This window comes from Cherax quadricarinatus, chromosome 78 (assembly GCF_038502225.1).
Source record: "Cherax quadricarinatus isolate ZL_2023a chromosome 78, ASM3850222v1, whole genome shotgun sequence".
In the NCBI taxonomy this organism is placed as follows: domain Eukaryota; kingdom Metazoa; phylum Arthropoda; class Malacostraca; order Decapoda; family Parastacidae; genus Cherax; species Cherax quadricarinatus.
The window spans coordinates 3,543,787-3,563,547 of NC_091369.1; the positions used below are offsets into that span (position 1 = coordinate 3,543,787).

Genomic DNA, 19,761 nt, shown 5'->3' on the forward strand with positions numbered 1-19,761 from the left:
AAAAAAGGGAGAGAGGGAGCCAGGGAGGAGAAAGTAATGGAGCCAAGGAGGAGAGTAAGGGAGTTAGAGAGGAGAGAATAAGAGAGCCAGGGAGGAGAGAGTAAGGGAACCAAGGAGAGATGAGATTAGGTCTCAAGTTGTTGGGATGAAGGAACACTGGTGTCAGGTTCTTGGGATGAAGGAACACTGGTGTCAGGTTCTTGGGATGAAGGAACACTGGTGTCAGGTTCCTGGGATGAAGGAACACCGGTGTCAGGTTCTTGGGATGAAGGAACACCTATGTCAGGTTCTTGGGCTGAAGGAACACCGGTGTCAGGTTCTTGGGATGAAGGAACACTGGTGTCAGGTTCCTGGGATGAAGGAACACCGGTGTCAGGTTCTTGGGATGAAGGAACACCGGTGTCAGGTTCTTGGGATGAAGGAACACTGGTGTCAGGTTCTTGGGATGAAGGAACACCGGTGTCAGGTTCTTGGGATGAAGGAACACTGGTGTCAGGTTCTTGGGATGAAGGAACACTGGTGTCAGGTTCTTGGGATGAAGGAACACCGGTGTCAGGTTCTTGGGATGAAGGAACACTGGTGTCAGGTTCTTGGGATGAAGGAACACCGGTGTCAGTTTCTTGCGATGAAGGAACACCGGTGTCAGGTTCTTGGGATGAAGGAACACTGGTGTCAGGTTCTTGGGATGAAGGAACACCGGTGTCAGGTTCTTGGGATGAAGGAACACTGGTGTCAGGTTCTTGGGATGAAGGAACACTGGTGTCAGGTTCTTGGGCTGAAGGAACACCGGTGTCAGGTTCTTGGGATGAAGGAACACCGGTGTCAGGTTCTTGGGATGAAGGAACACTGGTGTCAGGTTCTTGGGATGAAGGAACACACTTGGGATGAAGGAACACTGGTGTCAGGTTCTTGGGATGAAGGAACACTGTCAGGTTCTTGGGATCACCGGTGTCAGGTTCTTGGGATGAAGGAACACTTGGATTCTTGGGATGAAGGAACACCGGTGTCAGGTTCTTGGATGAAGGAACACTGAAAGGAACACCGGTGTCAGGTTCTTGGGATGAAGGAACACTGGAACACTGGTGTCAGATTCTTGGGATGAAGGAAACACCGGTGTCAGGTGTCAGGTTCTTGGGATGAAGGAACACTGGTGTCAGGTTCTTGGGCTGAAGGAACACCGGTGTCAGGTTCTTGGGATGAAGGAACACTGGTGTCAGGTTCTTGGGATGAAGGAACACTGGTGTCAGGTTCTTGGGATGAAGGAACACTGGTGTCAGGTTCTTGGGCTGAAGGAACACCGGTGTCAGGTTCTTGGGATGAAGGAACACTGGTGTCAGTTTCTTGGGATGAAGGAACACTGGTGTCAGGTTCTTGGGATGAAGGAACACTGGTGTCAGGTTCTTGGATGAAGGAACACTGGTGTCAGGTTCTTGGGATGAAGGAACACTGGTGTCAGGTTCTTGGGCTGAAGGAACACCGGTGTCAGGTTCTTGGGATGAAGGAACACTGGTGTCAGGTTCTTGGGATGAAGGAACACTGGTGTCAGGTTCTTGGGCTGAAGGAACACCGGTGTCAGGTTCTTGGGATGAAGGAACACTGGTGTCAGATTCTTGGGATGAAGGAACACCGGTGTCAGGTTCTTGGGATGAAGGAACACTGGTGTCAGGTTCTTGGGATGAAGGAACACTGGTGTCAGGTTCTTGGGATGAAGGAACACTGGTGTCAGGTTCTTGGGATGAAGGAACACTGGTGTCAGGTTCTTGGGATGAAGGAACACTGGTGTCAGGTTCTTGGGATGAAGGAACACTGGTGTCAGGTTCTTGGGATGAAGGAACACTGGTGTCAGGTTCTTGGGATGAAGGAACACCGGTGTCAGGTTCTTGGGATGAAGGAACACTGGTGTCAGGTTCTTGGGATGAAGGAACACTGGTGTCAGGTTCTTGGGATGAAGGAACACTGGTGTCAGGTTCTTGGGATGAAGGAACACTGGTGTCAGGTTCTTGGGATGAAGGAACACAGGTGTCAGGTTCTTGGGATGAAGGAACACTGGTGTCAGGTTCTTGGGATGAAGGAACACTGGTGTCAGGTTCTTGGGATGAAGGAACACCGGTGTCATGTTCTTGGGATGAAGGAACACTGGTGTCAGGTTCTTGGGATGAAGGAACACTGGTGTCAGGTTCTTGGGATGAAGGAACACAGGTGTCAGGTGTCAGGTTCTTGGGATGAAGGAACACTGGTGTCAGGTTCTTGGATGAAGAAGGAACACCAGTGTCAGGTTCTTGGGATGAAGGAACACTGGTGTCAGGTTCTTGGGTTGTAGGAACACTGGTGTCAGGTTCTTGGGATGAAGGAACACTGGTGTCAGGTTCCTGGGATGAAGGAACACCAGGTTCTTGGGATGAAGGAACACTGGTGTCAGGTTCTTGGGATGAAGGAACACTGGTGTCAGGTTCTTGGGATGAAGGAACACCGGTGTCAGGTTCTTGGGATGAAGGAACACCGGTGTCAGGTTCTTGGGATGAAGGAACACTGGTGTCAGGTTCTTGGGATGAAGGAACACTGGTGTCAGGTTCTTGGGATGAAGGAACACTGGTGTCAGGTTCTTGGGATGAAGGAACACTGGTGTCAGGTTCTTGGGATGAAGGAACACTGGTGTCAGGTTCCTGGGATGAAGGAACACCGGTGTCAGGTTCTTGGGATGAAGGAACACCTATGTCAGGTTCTTGGGCTGAAGGAACACCGGTGTCAGGTTCTTGGGATGAAGGAACACTGGTGTCAGGTTCTTGGGCTGAAGGAACACCGGTGTCAGGTTCCTGGGATGAAGGAACACCGGTGTCAGGTTCTTGGGATGAAGGAACACCTATGTCAGGTTCTTGGGATGAAGGAACACCGGTGTCAGGTTCTTGGGATGAAGGAACACTGGTGTCAGGTTCTTGGGCTGAAGGAACACCGGTGTCAGGTTCTTGGGATGAAGGAACACTGGTGTCAGGTTCCTGGGATGAAGGAACACTGGTGTCAGGTTCTTGGGATGAAGGAACACCGGTGTCAGGTTCCTGGGATGAAGGAACACCGGTGTCAGGTTCTTGGGATGAAGGAACACTGGTGTCAGGTTCTTGGGATGAAGGAACACTGGTGTCAGGTTCTTGGGATGAAGGAACACTGGTGTCAGGTTCCTGGGATGAAGGAACACCGGTGTCAGGTTCTTGGGATGAAGGAACACTGGTGTCAGGTTCTTGGGTTGTAGGAACACCGGTGTCAGGTTCTTGGGATGAAGGAACACTGGTGTCAGGTTCTTGGGATGAAGGAACACCGGTCTCAGGTTCTTGAGTTGCAACACTATCAACCACACAAAACGCCGCGTAGAACTGAACTTGTTATAGATCCACACCAAGCCGATACGAGGCGGGTCTCCTTTAAGAGAGTTGCGGTCTACATAAAAGGTCAATGTAGAGGCAATTTGCAAGACCAGCGTAGCGTAACATACAAGGAAAAGCTCACACCTAAAAGGCCCTTGCCTTTCTGAAAATGTTTAATTCAACAACAGGAAATGTTCTAGGCAGGACTACAGAAAAGGTTCTCGGAAGCACAGCAGGAAAGGTTCTAGGGAGAGGCAGAAGCTGGTACTACCTTTGAATGACTTTGACGGTTTGGCAGAGTATTCTACCTCGCAGGCCACTTGCAGAGGTCACCGGACCTGTTTGTGACTTCTTTCTTTAGGGGTACGTGAAGAGCACAGTTTACGTACCATCACTACCTGCAACCCTGGAGGAGCTGAAAATTTCCGTCACTGAAGCAGCTGGCATGATAACACCAGATACGCTGCAGAGCGTCTGCACCGAACTGGACTATCACATCGATGTTTACCGAGCAACCAGAGGGGCGCACATTGGCTGCCTTTAATTCTACCCTATACCACATGAAACTGAATGAAATCCTGCATTTGAAGCTACTAACTCTTGAAGATTATTACAATAATTTTACATGTTATACCTGTTTGAAATCAGGGAGTGTTTTTGTGGCCACGTTATATTCTGTGTGTGTCTAATTTATCAACCTGTCTGTTCTCTGTACCATTTATCTACAATATCTTCGTACACTTACAGTACCATTAGAAGCGGGTACCACTATACACATGAAAAACGTACAATATTCACGGCTAGTACACAGTAAAACACTTAAATTACTGAGACTGTCCAAAATCTCGCCAACTGGACGTAGGCGAGAATGGTTCATTATAATTTCCAGCGGGGAAATGCCGGAGGGGTTTGTTCCAAACCTGCACACTGAAATTACTCTTTATAAGAGGACAGAGAAGTGGCTGTGTCCTCTGAGTGTACTTTCTGAGTCCGCTGTGTCATCTGCCATGACATCCTCCTGATTCCTATCTTGTAACTTTAAAAGAAAATTGCTGGTGGGTAGATGAGATGTGTTGCTCCTCTTCCTCCTCTAGTGTCGTTCACGTCTCATTTTCTCTCTCTCTCTCTCTCTCTCTCTCTCTCTCTCTCTCTCTCTCTCTCTCTCTCTCTCTCTCCTCATGGTGTTTTACAAAGTTAAGGATTCCTAACTTTACACGCTAAGAGCTGTTACCTACATCAGCTCATTTCAAAGCCTTTTCATTATGAAACATACAAATAGGGAACAGGATGAAGTTGGAGCCATCTGTGGGCCAGCAATTCAATTTGATCAACTGACTATTTCGTTGATATCATTATGCTGTACGAACATGTTCCAGACTCACTCTCACTCACTCTCTCTCTCTCTCTCTCTCTCTCTCTGAAAACTTGACCAAGAAACTCAGAAAAGAGAGAGAACACTAAGTTTGTGAAGACTTCAAGTGATGTCGTCTAAGGAGAGCCAGGCTGACACGCTATGAGGCGCGTCAATTGATTCTTCAACCCAAACCTAATTGAATTTTAGATACGCCAGGGACTTAAATGACACACACACATACACACACACACACATACACACACACACACACACACACACACACACACACACACACACACACACACCAATTAGGTGTTTACCAGAACTGAGAAAAGTCGCGGTAAATCAATACGTGTTTGGTTAGGTCTTCTGTTGTGTTTGTAAGATTGTTCCATGGTAAGAAAACACAGCACAACACCAGCAAGACAATCTTACAATTAGAGAAGGAAGGGGGAGAGAGAATAAACTGAGATAAGACCAGGTTGTGGTGGTGACGGTAGATGTTAGTAGTAGTGGTAGTGGTAATAATGGTGGTGGTGGTGGTTTTTGTGGTGGTGGTAGTAGTAATGGTGGTAGAGAGACGTCATCTTGGATCAATGGACTATAGCAATGCTCGCCTCCGCCTGTCCAAGGCGAAAAAAAAATCCTTTGTTTTTACTCCAGCCAACTTCCCTCCCCCACACAAAGGGAAAGAAAGCAATGAGAGAGAGAGAGAGAGAGAGAGAGAGAGAGAGAGAGAGAGAGAGAGAGAGAGAGAGAGAGAGAGAGAGAGAGAGAGAGAGAGAGAGGAGAGGAGAGAGGAGAGAGGAGAGAGAGAGAGAGAGAAAGAGAGAGAGAGAGAGAGAGAGAGAGAGAGAGAGAGAGAGAGAGAGAGAGAGAGAGAGAGAGAGAGAGAGAGAGAGAGATCCATGGGTTAACAGGATGAAACACGTTATCACCCACAAGCTTCAGAACAAACTTTTCCGGAATACATTTCGCTCTTTGCAGACTGGTTGCTTTACCGGGTTTAACACTACTGATGCGACGATAATTTTATTCTTGGCAAGGCCTGGTCATGGACCGGGCCGTAGGGGCGCTGAACCCCGGAACACCCTCCAGGTATACTCCGGGTATACCGATACTCAAATATAGACCAATACCGTTAATCAATTACAGGCCTTTATGATATAGACAGATAACGATATCTATACCATTAGAAAATAGAACCATGTAAATACAACTAGTTAAGAAGTGTACACACACGTATGGGGGTCAGGAGCTATGAATCGACCCCTGCAACCACAAATATACGAGTACACATTATACATACCCTGCCATAAATACCATGCGAAGCTGTCAGTACGATTATAAAAACATAGAGATGGTCCTTAAGTTACAAGGGTGGTCAAACAAGTGGCTCCTGCCGCTCACTTAGGTTAAGTGCAGGGTCAGGAAATTAATGGGAATACCGGAGATGAAGTACAGCACGGCAAGAAGAAAACTGCTACTACTAACACCACTATTACTACTACTGCTACTACTACCACCACCACCTTCATTACTGCTGTTGCTACTACCACCACCACCACACAAAACACGCTGTGTTTCCACAGTGACTATCACAAGTGATGAATAATCCACTCTACCACACCTTTCCTCTTCCAACAAAACACCACATTTTCAAACAGCCATCACAAAATAAAACAAATGTGCGAGCGTTAATCACCGGGAAACACACAGACCCACAACAACTGCACACAGACCCACAACAACTGCACAAAGATCCACAACAACTGCACACAGACCCACAACAACTGCACAAAGATCCACAACAACTGCACAAAGATCCACAACAACTGCACACAGACCCACAACAACTGCACACAGACCCACAACAACTACACACAGACCCACAACAACTGCACACAGACCCACAACAACTACACACAGACCCACAACAACTGCACACAGACCCACAACAACTGCACACAGACCCACAACAACTGCACACAGACCCACAACAACTGCACACAGACCCACAACAACTGCACACAGACCCACAACAACTGCACAAAGATCCACAACAACTGCACACAGACCCACAACAACTGCACACAGACCCACAACAACTGCACACAGACCCACAACTGCACACAGACCCACAACAACTGCACACAGACCCACAACAACTGCACACAGACCCACAACAACTGCACACAGATCCACAACAACTGCACACAGACCCACAACAACTACACACAGACCCACAACAACTGCACACAGACCCACAACAACTGCACACAGACCCACAACTGCACACAGACCCACAACAACTGTACACAGACCCACAACAACTGCACACAGACCCACAACAACTGCACACAGACCCACAACTGCACACAGACCCACAACAACTGCACACAGGCCCACAACTGCACACAGACCCACAACAACTACACACAGACCCACAACAACTGCACACAGACCCACAACTGCACACAGACCCACAACAACTGCACACAGACCCACAACAACTGCACACAGACCCACAACAACTGCACACAGACCCACAACAACTGCACACAGACCCACAACTGCACACAGACCCACAACAACTACACACAGACCCACAACAACTGCACACAGACCCACAACAACTGCACACAGACCCACAACTGCACACAGACCCACAACAACTACACACAGACCCACAACAACTGCACACAGACCCACAACAACTGCACACAGGCCCACAACTGCACACAGACCCACAACTGCACACAGACCCACAACAACTGCACACAGACCCACAACAACTGCACACAGACCCACAACTGCACACAGACCCACAACAACTGCACACAGACCCACAACAACTGCACACAGACCCACAACTGCACACAGACCCACAACAACTATACACAGACCCACAACAACTGCACGCAGACCCACAACAACTGCACACAGACCCACAACAACTGCACACAGACCCACAACAGCACACAGACCCACAACTGCACACAGACCCACAACAACTACACACAGACCCACAACAACTACACACAGACCCACAACAACTGCACACAGACCCACAACAACTGCACACAGACCCACAACAACTGCACACAGACCCACAACTGCACACAGACCCACAACAACTGCACACAGACCCACAACTGCACACAGACCCACAACAACTACACACAGACCCACAACAACTGCACACAGACCCACAACAACTGCACACAGACCCACAACAACTGCACACAGACCCACAACTGCACACAGACCCACAACTGCACACAGACCCACAACAACTACACACAGACCCACAACAACTACACACAGACCCACAACAACTGCACACAGACCCACAACAACTACACACAGACCCACAACAACTGCACACAGACCCACAACAACTGCACACAGACCCACAACAACTGCACACAGACCCACAACAACTGCACACAGACCCACAACAACTACACACAGACCCACAACAACTGCACACAGACCCACAACAACTGCACACAGACCCACAACAACTGCACACAGACCCACAACTGCACACAGACCCACAACTGCACACAGACCCACAACAACTACACACAGACCCACAACAACTACACACAGACCCACAACAACTGCACACAGACCCACAACAACTGCACACAGACCCACAACTGCACACAGACCCACAACAACTACACACAGACCCACAACAACTACACACAGACCCACAACAACTGCACACAGACCCACAACAACTGCACACAGACCCACAACAACTGCACACAGACCCACAACAACTGCACACAGACCCACAACAACTACACACAGACCCACAACAACTGCACACAGACCCACAACTGCACACAGACCCACAACAACTGCACACAGACCCACAACAACTGCACACAGACCCACAACAACTGCACACAGACCCACAACAACTACACACAGACCCACAACAACTGCACACAGACCCACAACAACTACACACAGACCCACAACAACTGCACACAGACCCACAACAACTACACACAGACCCACAACAACTACACACAGACCCACAACAACTACACACAGACCCACAACAACTGCACACAGACCCACAACTGCACACAGACCCACAACAACTGCACACAGACCCACAACTGCACACAGACCCACAACTGCACACAGACCCACAACTGCACACAGACCCACAACAACTGCACACAGACCCACAACAACTACACACAGACCCACAACAACTACACACAGACCCACAACAACTGCACACAGACCCACAACAACTGCACACAGACCCACAACTGCACACAGACCCACAACAACTACACACAGACCCACAACAACTGCACACAGACCCACAACAACTGCACACAGACCCACAACAACTACACACAGACCCACAACAACTGCACACAGACCCACAACAACTGCACACAGACCCACAACTGCACACTAGCAGCAGAGAGGCGCCCCACCCACAGAAATAAAGCCACCTTGTATGATAAGCTTTTATTGAAGCAATAAAACCAGCAACCAGATCTGAAGATGATCAGTGACAACATATCAAATTATCAGATATGTAAAGAATGAAGACCTGTAAAAGGAACATAGAGAAGAACAGGTAAAATAATAAATAATAATATATTTCATGTGGAGAAGAAAATAAGGGTAATGTAGCAAAGACCTTGAACATAATACAGATTATTATAATAACCTTGAGAATACAAGGAGTCAAGGCAGTGATGTCGGCACTTAAGTCACTGTTTTGTCACCTCTCATATATTGTCCCGTGTTCACAGCGTCTTACATGGCAGAGAGGACTGACCACATCCTATCAAGACTGTGGGACTGATCACCTTACCTCCACTACTTCCCTCTCCAGGATTACACTGACTGAAGAAGCCGGTTGTGTAGGTGAAGCGTTCAAAGATAATCAAGTATTGCACGAGTGTCTTATGAATGTGTTATTGTATATGACCTATAATAATGATAAGAGATATGAGAGTACGTAAATGTTGAGAAAGTATTCTCTATTTGCATAATATATATCAATGAAACATACTGCGAACCCCAGTAACCATAACTACATCAACAACCATCGTAGCAACGACATCAACAACCATCGTAGCAACCACAATTACATCAGCAACCATCGTAGAAACTACATCAACAACCATCGTAGCAACCACATCAACAACCATCGTAGCAACGACATCAACAACCATCGTAGCAACCACATCAACAACCATCGTAGCAACGACATCAACAACCATCGTAGCAACGACATCAACAACCATCGTAGCAACGACATCAACAACCATCGTAGCAACGACATCAACAACCATCGTAGCAACGACATCAACAACCATCGTAGCAACGACATCAACAACCATCGTAGCAACGACATCAACAACCATCGTAGCAACGACATCAACAACCATCGTAGCAACGACATCAACAACCATCGTAGCAACGACATCAACAACCATCGTAGCAACGACATCAACAACCATCGTAGCAACGACATCAACAACCATCGTAGCAACCACAATTACATCAGCAACCATCGTAGAAACTACATCAACTATCATAGCAACCACATCAACAACTATCGTACCAACCATATCAACAACCATCGTAGAAACCACATCAACCATGATAGCAACCAAAACTACATCAACAACCATACACACTACATCCCTTGTATTACATTGCTTTGCCTTGACACCCGTGACGAAGGCTCTCACCTGTCAACCTTGTACGTGGCTACACCCAGTCACAACACCCACCCCCGCAACACCCCACCATCACAGTGTGTCAAAACACCCCACCATCACAGTGTCACAACACCCCACCATCACAGTGTCACAACACCCCGCCATCACACACTATAACACCCCAGCAACTGCTTCAATACTGGTACTTGCTGAACCAAACATTTAACAGGGAAAACTGTTCCACAAGAACGCTTGGAGAAGCCTGAACCAACAAAGTTGTCCAATCACGCTATAAATACTGCACAGACTCAACCTTGGCTTCCGTGACGTGAGTTTCCAATGGGTTTTCCAGCTACTTTTGAGAGTCCTGGACATCCACATGCTGGTGCAGTAATCCTGGGCAGTTCACGAGCCAACCAGACTGCACATGTGCCCCAAAACACTCGTGAAAACTCTCCAGAGTAAAACTAACACACACTGGAGGAGGTAATTATCTCTCTCTCTCTCTCTCTCTCTCTCTCTCTCTCTCTCTCTCTCTCTCTCGTGGTAATGTTGACTTGACCACTGGACTTGAAAATGCCGTCTAAAAAGATGTGAAAAGCGGAGGCAGGGAAGATCCCACCGCTGCCACCATTGGTCAAGTGGTGTTGAGCTGAAGTTTGCACTATTAAGTATTGTTTGAAATACAAATGAGTGGATGTGGCTGCATTCAGGAAGCAAATATCACACAGCTTGCACTGCCAATAAGTGAGTGGACAGCAGGGATACCTGCTTAACCCAGGGGCTACTGTCTTAGTGAGAAAGGGGCAAAGTGCTGCCATCTGCCTGTGACATCGGCAGATGAAACAGGACTGAAGAGTAAGAGAAAACACATAAATGACGACCAAGAGGAACATGCATGGGTATATGCAAGTTTTATATCTACATGTCTATCTCAGTCCTTCCTTCCCTCTCTCTCTCTCACTCCAACTTTCTCTCTGCTCCTTGTAACTTGTTCAGGTGCAATTTAGCCAGAAGCGTCCACTAGAGAGATGAATGTGAGAGAGGGCTGAGGCATCCATCACCAAAAAGAGACACTTAGGAGTTCAAAACTAACTCTAAAGGAGAGAAGAAAGCGAGAAATCCTGAGCACGACATACAACGCTCGCAGGAACGACACAAAGTGGACAGGGACATTCTTGAAGAAGTGAGAGAGGCAGACAAGATGGCACCTGAAAATGAAATGAGCCAGAGAGGTTTTGGGAATTAATTTTTAAAACGAAGGATGGTGAAAGACACGAACCGGAGGAGGAGGAGGAGATGGATGTTGATAAACTCAAACCCAGGTAAAAATATACCGATTAACTACCGCATTGTGTACACGAGGATTTCCTAAAAAACACACACACATGTATGTGTGTGTGTGTGTGTGTGTGTGTGTTAGATGGTCAACGGTACAAAAGAACCCACTCAGAGAAAATGAAAAGAGTACAACACATTTCGGCCTACAACTGAGCCTTTCTTCAGACCTAACAACTGCCCAGACCACCTGACCTCGGTCACGTGATGTAAGTCAGGTCCAGGAACTAGGTCAGTAGGAGGAACCGAATTAGATGCAGAAAGAAAAGAGTACAACATCTGGGTATCTTTATTTTAGACGTTTTGCCATCCAGTGGCTTTATCAGTACAAGGACATAGTGTGAAGACTGTAAAACTATATACAAAAGATGAGGTAATCAGTCCCTCAGTCTTGGTGTTGGTGAAGATCACCGTACAACATCAGGGTCACAGTAGTGACTGCATCAAGTTTCCACTGTCCTTGTGGGGTGTTGAAATTGACTGGTGAAGCAATCACTGCTCAATCAAGTTTTTTTCTTTTGTACTTGCAAAAGCAGCTTCTCAGTTAGCATCACAGTTATGATTCCCGGCAGGAGATATTCCAGTATGCAGATTTGCAACCAGTTCATCAAGTTAATTTTCAAATGTAATATAGTTCTCGCTTACACTAAAAGGTGGAGAGAGAGAGAGAGAGAGAGAGAGAGAGAGAGAGAGAGAGAGAGAGAGAGAGAGAGAGAGAGAGAGAGAGAGAGAGAGAGAGAGAGGGGGGGAAACAGCCGTAGTAGTAGAAGGGAAGACGTTATAAAGTATGCAGGTGCTGGAACAGATGATTCCATTATGCAAATGACCATTGTAACGACTTTATATGTAACTCCAAAGTTCTTGCCTCAACTCTCACTTACCTAAATAAACAGATAATTGCAGAACAAAAATACATTAACAGTATCCAATAATGGTGCAGCACTTGAGTGAATTAAGTCATCTCCTGACCAATGACTGAGAGAGATAGATAGATAGTTACCATTTTGTCCTAGGCACGTGTCGATTAGACACTAGGCCTGTTGTATATGTATAGTAGTAGTAGTAGTAGTAGTAGTAGTAGTAGTAGTAGTAGTAGTAGTAGTAGTAGTAGTAGTCTTCAGGACTACGGTGCTCTTCACACCAACTCCAAGACTGAGGGACTGATTACCTCATCCCTTGTATACAGCTCCACTGTCTTCAAATTATGTCCCTGAATTTATATTTATAAAGCCACTGGAGGGCGAAACGTCTACATTAAAGATACCCAGATGTTGCACACGTGTCTAATTTTCATCTCGTCGGTATTATATACCATTCACGTACAAAGGAAAAGTAGGAAAATGAAAATACCAATTACTAACAAAGAGATCACAAAGAATATTACAAAAACCAAATGCAGTCTTGAAATAAAGAGTTGAGCACCGCAAGGTCTGGTCTTGGCACCTTCACTGTTGTTTTCATCCTCGTGGTAAACAAAAACACTGATAACACATTTATGAGGAAAAACTGTAAATAGTTAAGTTGATATTTGTAAATTTTATCATTAAAATCTACAAGTGATCAAAAGAAGTGATGTTTAACAACGACAATCTCTGTTGTATGTTGTGAGTGAGGTGATATCTCTGTTGTATGTAGTGAGTGAGGTGATATCTCTGTTGTATGTAGTGAGGTGATATCTCTGTTGTATGTAGTGAGTGAGGTGATATCTCTGTTGTATGTAGTGAGGTGACGTCTCTGCTACAGTCGGTGAGGTGATATCTCTGTTGTATGTAGTGAGGTGATATCTCTGTTGTATGTAGTGAGTGAGGTGATATCTCTGTTGTATGTAGTGAGTGAGGTGATATCTCTGTTGTATGTAGTGAGTGAGGTGATATCTCTGTTGTATGTAGTGAGTGAGGTGATATCTCTGTTGTATGTAGTGAGTGAGGTGATATCTCTGTTGTATGTAGTGAGTGAGGTGATATCTCTGTTGTATGTAGTGAGTGAGGTGATATCTCTGTTGTATGTAGTGAGTGAGGTGATATCTCTGTTGTATGTAGTGAGTGAGGTGATATCTCTGTTGTATGTAGTGAGGTGATATCTCTGTTGTATGTAGTGAGGTGATATATCTGTTGTATGTAGTGAGTGAGGTGATATCTCTGTTGTATGTAGTGAGGTGATATCTCTGTTGTATGTAGTGAGTGAGGTGATATCTCTGTTGTATGTAGTGAGGTGACGTCTCTGCTACAGTCAGTGAGGTGATATCTCTGTTGTATGTAGTGAGGTGACGTCTCCGCTACAGTCAGTGAGGTGATATCTCTGTTGTATGTAGTGAGGTGACGTCTCCGCTACAGTCAGTGAGGTGATATCTCTGTTGTATGTAGTGAGGTGACGTCTCCGCTACAGTCAGTGAGGTGATATCTCTGTTGTATGTAGTGAGGTGACGTCTCCGCTACAGTCAGTGAGGTGATATCTCTGTTGTATGTAGTGAGGTGATATCTCTGTTGTATGTAGTGAGGTGACGTCTCCGCTACAGTCAGTGAGGTGATATCTCTGTTGTATGTAGTGAGGTGACGTCTCTGCTACAGTCGGTGAGGTGATATCTCTGTTGTATGTAGTGAGGTGACGTCTCTGCTACAGTCGGTGAGGTGATATCTCTGTTGTATGTAGTGAGGTGACGTCTCCGCTACAGTCAGTGAGGTGATATCTCTGTTGTATGTAGTGAGGTGACGTCTCTGCTACAGTTAGTGAGGTGACATCTCTGTTGTATGTAGTGAGGTGACGTCTCCGCTACAGTCAGTGAGGTGATATCTCTGTTGTATGTAGTGAGGTGACGTCTCCGCTACAGTCAGTGAGGTGATATCTCTGTTGTATGTAGTGAGGTGACGTCTCCGCTACAGTCAGTGAGGTGATATCTCTGTTGTATGTAGTGAGGTGACGTCTCCGCTACAGTCAGTGAGGTGATATCTCTGTTGTATGTAGTGAGGTGACGTCTCCGCTACAGTCAGTGAGGTGATATCTCTGTTGTATGTAGTGAGGTGACGTCTCCGCTACAGTCAGTGAGGTGATATCTCTGTTGTATGTAGTGAGGTGACGTCTCCGCTACAGTCAGTGAGGTGATATCTCTGTTGTATGTAGTGAGGTGACGTCTCCGCTACAGTCAGTGAGGTGATATCTCTGTTGTATGTAGTGAGGTGACGTCTCCGCTACAGTCAGTGAGGTGATATCTCTGTTGTATGTAGTGAGGTGACGTCTCCGCTACAGTCAGTGAGGTGATATCTCTGTTGTATGTAGTGAGGTGACGTCTCCGCTACAGTCAGTGAGGTGATATCTCTGTTGTATGTAGTGAGGTGACGTCTCCGCTACAGTCAGTGAGGTGATATCTCTGTTGTATGTAGTGAGGTGACGTCTCCGCTACAGTCAGTGAGGTGATATGTCTGTTGTATGTAGTGAGGTGACGTCTCTGCTACAGTCAGTGAGGTGATATCTCTGTTGTATGTAGTGAGGTGACGTCTCCGCTACAGTCAGTGAGGTGATATCTCTGTTGTATGTAGTGAGGTGACGTCTCCGCTACAGTCAGTGAGGTGATATCTCTGTTGTATGTAGTGAGGTGACGTCTCTGCTACAGTCGGTGAGGTGATATCTCTGTTGTATGTAGTGAGGTGACGTCTCCGCTACAGTCAGTGAGGTGATATGTCTGCCATATGTAGTCAGCTTATTTCCTCTTCACAGCTATGATAAGAAGGTGCGACTGTGGTCCTTATCTTGAGTGAAAGATAAGAGATGAAAGAGGCACTCACCTTGACCTTAGAAAAAGGTGAGAGAGAGAGTGTGAGTGGTGCTTACCTTGAGCTCAGCACGCAGGAGAGCCACGTTGCTCTGCTCCATGTTGTAGTCGTGAGAGCTGACCACGGAGGCTTGCGTGTGCGGCGAGGCAGAGGGAAAGGGGCGGCCTACCTCAGCACCGCCCGTCGACGACGCTGAGCTCTTTTTGTCCTCACACTCACTGTCACTCGTCAGGCCAACCAGCGAACCTAGAAAACAAGATCAACACTCCTAAGACTCCGCACTTCCTTCACAACCTTTCACATATAACACAGTATCATAACTTACAACAGCAACACACTTATACACTACATGATGTGCAGCACTTATGTGCAAGCTTATAGCTTGACTCTAGGCACACACACACATGCTCTCTATAAAGAGAAGTTGATTAGCATAATAGAATATTTGTATTTGTGCCCTGTCCCAGCATATTTACTGGAGAGAGTTGGGCTACGTCTGGATTTGACAACGCTTGCGTACAACACCGGACTTCCACCAATCACATCATGAAATTCAACGGCCCCCGACTAGTAACCAGAGAACCAAATTTCCGCAGACGTAAATGCCTTGAATCATCATTAATCGCTGTTTTTAACACAAGCAAATTAAAGGCAGCTTCATCCTCTCTGAAGTATTAGCAAAAATCCTCTTTAAAACAATAAACCCTGCCATCACAGTCTCTGCTGCTAATGCTGCACAAGAACATAACAGAGGAGGAACACTGAAACATTCTCAAATCAAACCACTAACAGAAATATTTGTCCAACCTATTTTTATGTTACCCAACTAATAGCTTTTATAACTTTTTACTCATGTGCAAGTTAATTATTCTACCATATTGTATTATTACTACTACAACTACTACTACAACTACTACTACTACTACTACTACTACCACTAGTATTACACCTCACTCTAAGCCTATATATACCCTCTGTCCATGTATTGTTTGTAACAACTCGACAAAGTTCCTGGAGAGCGAAACGTTGCCACAATAAAATGTCACATTAGTTGCACTTGTGTCCTTGTACCTAAAATATTGTGGGTAATTCTACCAACATTAATACAATAATCCTCAGTCACCAAGAATGACCCTCAGCCACACACCTGCTCTCATCACTATAACAGAAAGTGGAAGGTGACCTCAGGTCAGGTCATCGCCGCTGGCAATACCAAGAATCTATGAGACTCATTCCACGAGTCGAGAACTGAAGTCAGGAAAAAGCTACTTTAAAAAAAAAAAAAAAAAAAAAAAAAGGAAATAAGAAGAAAAGTTCTCAGATGGATTATTATTATTATTATTATTATTATTATTATTATTATTATTATTATTATTATTATTATTCGTGGACCATATACGTGCATACCAGTTTTTCTTGAAAACTTCTAAGTGTTCCAACAATATTTTTTATATATGTTGGTAGCAGATTGAAGAGTCCTGACCACGGATGTTGATACAGTGTTTTCTTACTGTGACAACGGCGCACCTGTTTTTCACTGAGTTTACATTTCCTACCCTACTTTTCCCTCCAATAAGTTGTTATGGCAGTGTGTAGATTTGGGAGCAGTTCTTCATGCATCCTCCACGTATGTTTTCTTCGCTTCGGAGAATACTTGTCAAGAACTGGTAATCATGTCTACTCCAAGGGAGCAGAAGGAACCTCAATTTACAAGGATCAAGAGTCCTTTATCAGAAACAAACTGTTTGTCCCCCGAAGAGCTAAACTGGCCGAGATAATACTTCAAAGGAAAGGGACAAAGTAGTGGTGAGGAAAGTGGTGTCAGTGAGGGTCCTTCAAGGATAGCTTCTGGGAATATTGTTGTTCCTTATTTATATTAATGATCTCGAGAGGAAGATGAATCTTACGTCTCTCTGATGTCAAACTAATGAGACGGATAAAGCAATGAGAGGACAAGGTGAGGTTCAGCAACGTCAACAGGTATTTACTGGAGTTCAAAGCAGACAAATACAAAATCGTAACAACAGAAGGAGAAGTCAGACGTGAGAGGGAGTACAGCCAGTGGCTGAGAGGGAGTACAGCCAGTGGCTGAGAGGTCAATCTCTGTGTAAAAGACAAAGAAAAGTTCTCGTGAGTCAGCATCAAGCCACAGAAGTACACAAAACCTGCATAACCTCGACGGTCTACCAGACACTACAAATTTCACAACAACAGTTAATAACGTAAACACAATCTTCCTTCTATGACATAAATTATCTAAAAAAATGTCTGAGGAAGACTAGTATTAAAGAGGAATAAACAGCGAGGAGAGACTAAAGGAACTGAACCTGACGACCCTGGGGAAGAGGAGGGTCAACAAGAACTGCATCTTCCTGGAGAACAAGAATGCGTTTGACAAGGTTCCCAGCAGTCGATGACCCATACAACCCACTCCAGCAACAGACATCCTGCCCTAGTAGATCCACTCCAATACCCCATACAACCCACTCCAAGAAGAGATCTCTAGTAGGTCCACTCCATCAATAAGTACAGGAGACACGGAAAGGCACTTCTCCCACCTCACTATCACCCAGTGTATTGCTGACAGCACCCACCTCACTATCACAAAGTGTATTGCTGACAGCACCCACCTCACTATCACCCAGTGTATTGCTGACAGCACCCACCTATCACCCAGTGTATTGCTGACAGCACCCACCTATCACCCAGTGTATTGCTGACAGCACCCACCTCACTATCACCCAGTGTATTCTTGCTGATAGCACCCACCTTGCTATCACCCAGTGTATTCTTGCTGATAGCACCCACCTGCCTAACCTTGCCTCTCGTGATTTAGCATACTGAACGCGTGCCCCACTTGTGGAGGGCAGGAGAGAGCTACCCACCCAGCAGAGGAACGGGCACATACGGAAGAGGGAGACGGGGAGGAAGGGAAGAGGTGAAAGGGAAAAAAAGACATGGAAGGAAGATAGAAGTGGCTGGTGGTGGTGCTGGATGTTACAGTGGTGGTGGTGGTGCTGGATGTTACAGTGGTGGTGGTGGTGCTGGATGTTACAGTGGTGGTGGTGGTGCTGGATGTTACAGTGGTGGTGGTGGTGCTGGATGTTACAGTGGTGGCGGTGGTGATGGATGTTACAGTGGTGGCGGTGGTGATGGATGTTACAGTGGTGGTGCTGGATGTTACAGTGGTGGTGCTGGATGTTACAGTGGTGGCGGTGGTGATGGATGTTACAGTGGTGGCGGTGGTGCTGGATGTTACAGTGGTGGCGGTGGTGATGGATGTTACAGTGGTGGCGGTGGTGCTGGATGTTACAGTGGTGGTGCTGGATGTTACAGTGGTGGCGGTGGTGATGGATGTTACAGTGGTGGCGGTGGTGCTGGATGTTACAGTGGTGGCGGTGGTGATGGATGTTACAGTGGTGGCGGTGGTGCTGGATGTTACAGTGGTGGTGCTGGATGTTACAGTGGTGGCGGTGGTGATGGATGTTACAGTGGTGGCGGTGGTGCTGGATGTTACAGTGGTGGCGGTGGTGATGGATGTTACAGTGGTGGCGGTGGTGCTGGATGTTACAGTGGTGGTGCTGGATGTTACAGTGGTGGCGGTGGTGATGGATGTTACAGTGGTGGCGGTGGTGCTGGATGTTACAGTGGTGGCGGTGGTGATGGATGTTACAGTGGTGGCGGTGGAGCTGGATGTTACAGTGGTGGCGGTGGTGATGGATGTTACAGTGGTGGCGGTGGTGATGGATGTTACAGTGGTGGCAGTGGTGATGGATGTTACAGTGGTGGTGCTGGATGTTACAGTGGTGGCGGTGGTGATGGATGTTACAGTGGTGGCGGTGGTGCTGGATGTTACAGTGGTGGCGGTGGTGCTGGATGTTACAGTGGTGGCGGTGGTGCTGGATGTTACAGTGGTGGCGGTGGTGATGGATGTTACAGTGGTGGCGGTGGTGATGGATGTTACAGTGGTGGCGGTGGTGATGGATGTTACAGTGGTGGCGGTGGTGATGGATGTTACAGTGGTGGCGGTGGTGATGGATGTTACAGTGGTGGTGCTGGATGTTACAGTGGTGGCGGTGGTGATGGATGTTAAAGTGGTGGCAGTGGTGCTGGATGTTACAGTGGTGGCGGTGGTGATGGATGTTACAGTGGTGGCGGTGGTGCTGGATGTTACAGTGGTGGCGGTGGTGATGGCTGTTACAGTGGTGGAGCTGGATGTTACAGTGGTGGTG

General features: G+C 46.6%; 1 protein-coding gene across 8 annotated transcripts in view; it reads right to left on the minus strand.

Moving 5' to 3' along the window:
• The window catches only part of Dlg5 (Discs large 5), a gene marked incomplete at its 3' end in the record, with an annotated part of 661,675 nt that overhangs the window by 142,739 nt on the left and 499,175 nt on the right, over nt 1-19,761 (minus strand). For all 8 annotated transcript variants that reach the window (XM_070101580.1, XM_070101579.1, XM_070101576.1 and 5 more), the window contains 1 exon segment: nt 15,588-15,775. In XM_070101580.1, the coding sequence (XP_069957681.1) occupies nt 15,588-15,775 (188 nt within the window).